We start from the raw sequence: 8,747 nt of genomic DNA, 5'->3' as shown, positions 1-8,747 counted from the left end.
CAAGCAAGGCAGTTTTAAAAGTAATGTGGAATTTACTGTCGACTTTTTTTCCAAAGCAAGTGGTATGAAAAGCAGATTCACAGTTTCATAGAGAATCCTCTTTTTGTGTTCTCTACATGTATGGAAATGTTTTTTTTTTGGCGTGTAAGTTCAGAATAAAAATACATTTTTTTCAAGTACAAAAGAAAAAAAGAAAAGTAGATTGGAACCCTGCTGTGAAGGTCCTTACGTGCCAAACACTGGAGTTTTGTATTTGATCCTAGAGACAAGAGGGAGCCATTGGAAATTCTTGAGCAGGGGAGTAACATGGTCAGACCTGAGACTGGGCAACAAATGAAGAGGCCCTGGGAATAGACGAGGCCACAGGTGATGAGACCCTGCCTTCCAGCAGCAGTAGTAGCAGTAGGAGGCAGAGAAGTTGTTAAGAGTTCCTGGGGAGGGGCCCCACATACTTACTTCAGTCTTCGATCCCGGAAGGCTGGGGTGCCAGGCACAATGGTCTTGATGAAGAATGGTTGGTTGCCTTTGGATGCCTCAAAGCCCCCTACGATGCTGAAGCCCCAGCTCTCATCAGTGTTCTTATGCAACACAACATCTTGGCACAAATGGAGGGCACTGAGGAGGGAGAGACCATGAGACAGAGAGAAACGGCATCATTATTCCTTACATGCTGAGATTCCCTGGCCCTGGCCAGCAGTACATGGTTAGGTGCTGTCTAGCTGCTGATGAGGGTTCACCAAAGGCCTGGACTGCAAAGAGCTTCAAATGAAGGCCTTTGGGCCTCAAAGTGTCATTAGAGACTGTCTTGTGCAACTCCATCGTTTGACAGTTGAGGAAAATGTGGCCCCCTGAGGCTAGGAAAGCAATGTGGCATGTGGAGTCAGGAAGACTTGAGTTCAAATCTTACCCCTCCTCCCTTTCCCTCTCCCTCTCCCTCCCCCCTCTTTCCCTCCCTTCTCTCTCTCCCTCTCTTTCTCTCTCCTTCTCTCTCTCTCTCTTTCTCCCTCCCCCCTCTTTCCCTCCCTTTCTTCCTCTCTCTCTCTCTCTCTCTCTCTCTCTCTCTCTCTCTCTCTCTCTGTCTCTCTCTCTCTCTCTCTCTCTCTCTCTCTCTCTCTCACACACACACACACACACACACACACACACACGCTAGGTGTGTGTGTGTGTGGCCCTGGGCAAATCACAAGCTTCCCCAAGCCTTAGTTTTCTTACCTGCAAAATGGGGATGATAATACCCTAGTACTTACCTAACAGGGGTCCAGTGAGGTTCAAACAAGGTAACAGGAAGAGGGCTTTTCAAACCTTAAAGTGCTATATAAAGTCAGTTCTTCTTGCTTTTGTCTGGCTTTGGGATTACAATGGGGGAGACAATCCCAGTGAGGAAGCTCCCTCCGCCATGCAGACTGGCACGTGCTCTGAGAGTTATGACTGCCCAGGGTCACCCTATCCATATGGGTCAGAGGTGTGACTCGAACCCAGGGCCTCCTGGCTCTTGCGCTTATCTTCTCCACTAGGCTAGTTGCCTCTGTTTTAATTTTTGTTATTACTAGTATTGCCCAAGGTCACACATCAGGTTAGAGAGAACCTGGCCAACTTTGGTTGGCCAAAGTTCTGTTCCCTGACTTTCAAGTATCCCCTGATATCTCCTTAGCATGACATAGGGAGATGAACACTGGACATAGAGAAGCCCTGGCTCCTAGGTCTAAGTACTGCCTGAGTGGCCTTGGGGAGGTCATTTTGCTGCTTGAGCTCATTCAGGCTCAGAGGGGTAGTCAGCCCCCCCTCCGGGTCTCAGTTTTCTCCTTTGTAAAATGAATGGGATAGTATCAAAGGACCCCATCCACCCCCCACCTGCCAGCTTGGGCACTGTCTCTGAGGCAATGCCCTGGCCCTCTTCCACCTAGAACAGTAAGATTATAGAACCAGGAGATACCTTGAAGGTTACTAAGGCCAATCTTTTCATTTTACAGAGAAGGAATGTGACTGGCCCAAGGTGATGCAGGAAGGAAGGGGTAGAGCTGGGATTTGAACTTGGGTCCTCCAAATTCCACAGATTTGTCACCATATTCTATTGCCTTTCTCTCTTGTCTGCCTTTTCTTTCTCCCTTCTCCTTCCATCAAGGAATGGTGCTGACTTCGATTTCTGGGAATGAAAATGCTTCAGACAGGAGCAGCACATTTCCCAAACATTAAGTCACTCCAGAAGAAAGTAGGGATTCTTGGCCTATTTGACAGCTAGGGAAACTGGGGTCATGCTCCAGCTATGGGATAGAAGGAAAGCATGGGCCCAGCCCCTCAATATATTGGTTTGGAGTCAGACTAGAAGGTCCTATTCTGGCTCTGCCACTGAGAAGCTGTGTCATCCTGGTCACGTTTTTTACCTTTGTCACTTTCGGTTTTCTCTGAGGTGAACAATACTATGACCAGTCCCGAAAGGCTATTGTAAGGAAAGTCAGTTTTATGGCCCCAGAGAAATGGCCTCCTCAACACATGCTCCACACAGGGATAATCACTGGGGGCAGCCGAAATCTCATGACTCCTAACCCCTAGGCTAAATCCCCATGTGACCCCATCAAAGTCACTTCATCTTTCTGGGCCTCAGTTTCTTCCTTTGTAAAATGACAAGGCTGGATAGGCTGGTTTGTCAGGTTTCTCCTAGATCCAACATGTGATGATCCTATGATCTGAGAAGTCCAAAGTTGCTAAACTTGTGCCTACCCTTTGAGCCACAATAATGCCACTAAGCAGAAACAAAAAAGGAATCCCTAAGTACAAAAATACTCATTGCAGCTCTTTTTGTAGTAATAGAATTGGAAACTGAGGGGGTGCCCATCAATGGAGGAATGGCTGAACAAATCACAGTATACAAAGGTGATGGACTTCTCTTGTGCTGTAAGAAATGATGAGGGAGTTGGAGAAACCTGGGAAGATTTGCATGAACTGATGCAGACTGAAGTGAACAGCACCAAGGAGATTTTACGATAACAACAGTACCATAAAGATAAAACCTTTGAAAGACTTAGGAACTCTGATGAACAAAGGACCATACATGATTCCAAAGGACTCATAATGAAATCTGCTACCCATCTCCTGACTGAGAGGTGACAGACTTAGGGAGCATAATTTTTGGTCATGGCCAATGTGGAAATTTGTTTTGCTTAATTATACATATCCATTACAAAGATTCTCTTTTTTCTGGGCGGGGGGAGGTGGGAGGAAGAGAAAATAAATTTTTGCTAAATGGAAAAAAAATTAATATAATTTAGAAACTATGTAAGCCCTTTCCCTGTTCTGGGCCTCAGTCTTCCTATCTGTAAAATGGGAGAGTTTTAATCAGGCCTCTCTTAGGACTCTTCCAGTTCTGAAATCATAGGCCCTACTTTCTGGATTCATGAGCGGGGAGACAAAGACATGTGGTTTCCATTGGTACATCACCCCTGAGAAGCTTGCAGATAACTGTATTGTGAAAGCAGTGGTGAAACTGAGGTCCAGAGATGTATGGCACCGTGCCAGGCATATAGCAAGGGAGCAAAGATTTGGACCTCAACCTACTGGGCTCAGTCTACTGAAGCCCTAAGGGAACATTTCTTCATCCTTGCCTGATCATTTGGATGAATAACTGAAGTATTCAAAGACATGTGGGACCCCCAGCCCGAAGACTGGCCCCTTGGGGGAAAGGGAAAGCAAAGCCAGGACAGCAGAGGTTCTGCCCTGTTCTCACCTGGGGAGTCCCAGCCACGATAGCCAGAGGGGAGACCAGCTAGGACCATACTCCATGGGTGCTTCTTGACCACCTGCCCAAGGCTCTAGGCTCACAGGTGGCATCAGGATGTCCAAGGCTTTCAGGACAATGATGGTTGAGGCGGTCTGGGACTTGAGGACTGCCACTGCCTCTTGGTAGGAGAGTGACGTCAAGTCTATGCCATTGATGCTTAGGAGAATGTCACCTGCAGAGTGGAGGAGTGAGTGGGTAGGTGAGTGGAGGTGAGGAAGACTAGAACAGGGGAAGCCACTGTGTACGGAGATGACTGGGGCACTAGCCCCATTGGAAAATTGAGTGAGCCCCTGTACCTGGAAAATTTTAATCTCATAGGGCTTAGAAGTGAACACAGCTTTGACATCTTTTAGTCCAAACTCATTTTATAGGAGTCCCATAAAATAGAGTGGCTGTTTTGATGATACATAGAATAAGGTACAGAGCTATGATTCGAACCCAGAACCTCCCAATCCATGTTCTTGACAACTATAGACCAGATACTAAGAATTTGGGGTCTTAGAGAGTTGTCCAGAGTACAGTTATCCCTTCCACATCGCCACTTTGCCCATCGTGGTTTCACTACATTATGGGTTGGCATAAATTAAAGGGGAATTTGGGGGGAGTTTTGCGGAAGCCACAGATGTCGTGCAAAGGCCCCGGACAACACAGAAAAAGTTTGAAACTCAGAAATGCCTAAAAATATGTATAGTATTATATAATATCAATATATTTCATCTTTTAATACCATAATAATTCAGCCTTCTTTTTTGGTATGAAGGGAAGGCCAAGTAATTTGATGTGGATTTTCCAGATTGCGGGGGCACCATGCCCCGAACCCCCCCACGATGTGGAAGGGATAACTATACCGAGGTGATTGGCCAGTGTCCTAATGGCCACAGAATCTTTGGGCTGCTAGTTTCTTCCTTGTCCCTATTCCACCCCACTGTGTGTCACGCTTGTCTATGTATGGGTCATAGCTTCTCCCAGGACCTCCCCCTGCCCCCAAATATACTTGAAGGAACTGGGGATATTTCAGCTGAAGAAGAGAAGGTTCCAGGCTGAGGGGGAGGGATGAGGCATGGGTGGCTTGCCCATGCTCTTCTTCAGCAGCTGAAGGACTCTGTTTGTCCCCAGAAGGCCGAGATAGCAGAAATGGGTGGAATTTACAGAGGGACAACTTTCGCTTCTTGGGTCAAGTCTCCTCACTTGACAGATGTAGGAAGCTGAGATCAGAAAGGGCAATTCGCTCTCCCAAGGTCACATAGCTAGGGAATGCTGGCCTCTTGATTTAAAAGCTCTGGCCTTCTCTGCCTTTCTAGCTGAGGCCTCAGATAGGATAAGCTACCAGAGGGGAAAGAGCTGGTTGGCCTGAGAGCCAAAGAAATGAGCCTGGGAATTGAAGGGCAGTGCCCTCCCATGCCCTCCCCTGCCCCACCCCCTCCTTTCTCCTGGTTACCTCTCTGAATGCGGCTATCCCGGCAAAGACAGCCCACAGGCTGCACGCTGGTCACGTAGACGGGCACACTGTATTTGCCTTCCCGGCCGCCCCCAATCGTGATGCCCAGGGACTCTTTCACGTCTTTCCTTATGGTGAGGCTCTTCTCCTGGCTCAGGAAGCCAGCAGGGGTATCCTCAAAAGAACAGAGGAAACTTGGGGGACCACCTCCTCCTGGCTGTCAGGCTTACAATGCAATAAGCTTGAAGGGCAAACTAGGTCTCCAGGCACAGCCCTCCAAACCAGGACCCAAGGGGCCTTCTGAGTGGGGCCAGTTCCCCCTTCCCCACCCCCACCCCCCGCCCCAGCTGACTGGCAGTATTGGAGGATTATGGGATCACGGGATACAGAGTTAGAAGAGAATTGGAGTCTAATTCTACCATTTTATGGAGGAAGAAACTGAGGCCCAGACTGGAGAATGACCTTGTAGAGCCAGGATTAACCCCCCCGGGTGTTTGATGTTCTATCCTGGGCTGTTTCAGGGGTAATGGAAGCACAGGTTGGGACTTACCTTATAGAAAGCCAGGGGCCGTGGGTAGTGCCCCAGCTCAGGCTTCCACTGGCGAACTGAAATTGGTGAAGGGCTATTCCCATGGCTGAAGCTGATGTGGTTGCTGGTACTACTGCTGCTATCACTTTCACTGCTTCTGCCCCCACCTCTGCTGGGTCTTGAGCTGCCTGAGTCTGTCTCCATCTCCATGATCAGGCTGTCTCGAGGCCTCAGGACCACAAAGTGAACTCTGCTCTCACTGGTCTGCAGTGAGTAATACAAGGAGGAGAGAAGGCTGAGAGCTAGGTAGGAGTGCTGTGGCTGGCACCCCTCCCACAAGGCCCTTGGCCTAGCTCTAGCTGCCCATTCATTCATTCAAACGGGTTTTTTCGAACATGCTAATTTCACTCACATTACTTCAACATTGATGACATATAACTTCACGCATACAAGAGGTGAGCCATACTCCCACTTCCCCGAGACAAGTGAAAGTAACTGAGATGCCTTCCTTTTCCATGATCTTCCATCCCTCATGTCTTCACAGCAGGACTCTTCCTGTCTCCTCTTTCCCTCTGGTTGAAGAAGTATGTATATCTGTTCTTGACCTGGGCCCTTCATCCACATTACCCCTTTCCTCTCCTCCTTCCTCTAAGGCCTTGCTCCAGCAACTCTTTCCTCTCCCTTGTATGTTCAATCTCTTTCTCGATGCTGGCACCTTCCATCTGCCTACAAGTCATCTCAGGTCTCCCCAAGTCTAAAAAAAGCCTCAGGTTCCCTTCAAAAAGTTCCCCAAAGCTTTAACCCAACTTCTGGCCTCTATCTCTCTTCCTTTTCACAACTAAATCTCTTTCTTTTTTTGTAAATAGTATTTTATTTTTCTAATTACATGTAAAGATAGTTTTCAACATTCATATTTGTAAGATTTTGAGTTCCAAATTTTTCTCCCTCCCTCCCTGACCCCTTCCTCAAGACAACAAGCAATCTGATATATGTCAGAAATGTACAACGAGGTTAAACATATTTCCACATTCACAACTAAATTTCTCGAAAAAGCTGTTTCCGTCTCTCCTTTACCACCCACCATTCACTTTTCACTGTTTGAAGAATCACCAAAATTAAGAGTTAGAAGAAATCTCCACTGGCTGTCTAGTCTGACCTGTATGCCAGCTGAATCTTTTCTCCAAGCTAAACACTGATGGTTCTTTTAACCAGCCTTCATAGGACATGGTCTCAAGGCCCTTCATTCTCCGGCTTCCTGCCAGTCTGAGAGCTTTTATGAAACTGGGCTGCCCACAACTGAATTCAAGAGTCTAGATGTGCACAGCTTAGGAGTACTTCATACCTCCTTTCTGGGGCCTTTCCTAATGCAATGTTTAATGAGCTCTTTGTCTACCACATAACACTGCTGGTTCATAGGCCCACTGAGACCCCAGATCATTTTCAGACAAACTGCCATCTGGCGATGCCTCACCATCTCGCACATGTGACATTGATTTCTGGAACCTTGATGATGATCCCTAGTGAATTGTATCTTCTCAGCACTCAGCCCACTGCTCCACCCGGTTGGGACCTTTCTGGACAGGCAGAGGGCTCTGCAGCCATCCAGTGTGTTAGCCTTCCCTCCCAGCACAGAGCTGAGCCACAAATGACACCGCCATTGGCCTTCACTGAAGGCCTTCTACGAGGCTGACGTTGAGCCATGAAGAACGGCTGCTCTTTGGTTCAGGCTGTTTCATTGCTCTTGCAAAGTTCAGCTCCAATGTCACTTCCTTCTGAATATCTTGTTCCCATCAGTGATGGTATTTCACCTTGGACATCACAGAATGCTTTGTGTTTTATTTCTCTAGTAAACCATGAGGTCTCTGAAGACCAAGGCCTGGGCTTGATTAAAGAAGACATCCCCGCCTCCCCCTTTCCCCCTGCCAAGGCCTAGCAAGTGTCCTATACAGTGCTCAGTGAATTCTGTGGGGAGACTCAAAGGTTAAAGAATACTCACTTCCTGTCCTCGTAGGGTTCTCAGACAAAGACTCAAATGGAGAGAACCAATGCATAGTAACCCTGGAGGCCTTTAGTGAGGAGCAGCTTCCTGTGGACACCATTTGGCACTGGAGTGGGACTGGAAACAGTGGAGAAGGGAGGGAGGCAATACCAGGTACAAGGCCCCAGAAACAAACACTCAGATTTACTGGTTCTCTGGCACTTCAAGGTTTGCCAAGGACTTTCCTCTAACTAGCTATAGTACGGAGAAAGAGCAAGTTTTATTATCCCTGTTTTAGAGGGGACAGAGAGCTTAAATGATTTCACTAGACTCTAGTCTAAGCTAAGACATGGCAGAGCCATGATTCAAGCCCAGCTCCTCAGATTTCAAGTTTGGGCCTCTTTCCATCTCCTGCTCTGCCTCCCTTTAGCAAGGGACAAACCCAGGCCAAGGAAGAGATTCCATGTGCCACAGAAGCAAGTCAGGGTTGATTTCCTGGTGGGGACATAGGGCTGCAGCCTGGGAGGGCTCTGGGTGGGGAGCAGACAGCAGCAGGGTCTCTCAGCCCTAAGCCACTTCTTCTGCCTGGGTCTCAGAGCCTGGGCTGACCAATGGCAAGCAGGCCTCTGGGATACTGCAGGTCCCACATTTTGGAGCCTCTGCAGTAGAGAATCTTAGGGTCTCAGCACAAATTCCAGTTATTTCATTAATGTGTCAAGTGACTCTGGGCGAGTTACCCTCTTCCCCTCAAATATTAGTCAAGACATCATCACCATCACCATAGCCATCATGATGTTAAATCTAAAGTAAAATGGATGTGGACAGGCCAAATCACCCTTCTCATGGTTTTTTTGGGGGGTGCAATGGCCCCAAGTCATCTACCCCTGGTGAGCCCCAAACCATCTACCCCTCATAGCTTCCAAATTGTGGCCCCCAAACCATTTATCCCCTGGTGGACCCCAAACCATCTAACTCCCATAGCTTCCAAGTCTGTTCCGCAGACCTTTGGGGATCCCCTGAATGCTTT

General features: G+C 47.9%; 1 protein-coding gene across 1 annotated transcript in view; it reads right to left on the bottom strand.

Annotated features, from left to right (window-relative positions):
- Positions 1-456: 456 nt before the first annotated feature.
- The window catches only part of LOC118832993 (ligand of Numb protein X 2-like), a gene marked incomplete at its 3' end in the record, with an annotated part of 92,285 nt that continues 83,994 nt past the window's right edge, over positions 457-8,747 (bottom strand). The window contains 4 exon segments of the mRNA XM_036740376.1: positions 457-615; positions 3,722-3,947; positions 5,214-5,388; positions 5,764-6,006. Coding sequence (XP_036596271.1) covers positions 457-615; positions 3,722-3,947; positions 5,214-5,388; positions 5,764-6,006 — 803 coding nt within the window.

The sequence above is a fragment of the Trichosurus vulpecula genome (assembly GCF_011100635.1).
Source record: "Trichosurus vulpecula isolate mTriVul1 chromosome X unlocalized genomic scaffold, mTriVul1.pri SUPER_X_unloc_1, whole genome shotgun sequence".
Taxonomy (NCBI): Eukaryota; Metazoa; Chordata; class Mammalia; order Diprotodontia; family Phalangeridae; genus Trichosurus; species Trichosurus vulpecula.
The sequence above is the reverse complement of the archived record's forward strand: the minus strand, read 5'-3'. Positions and strand labels throughout refer to the sequence as shown.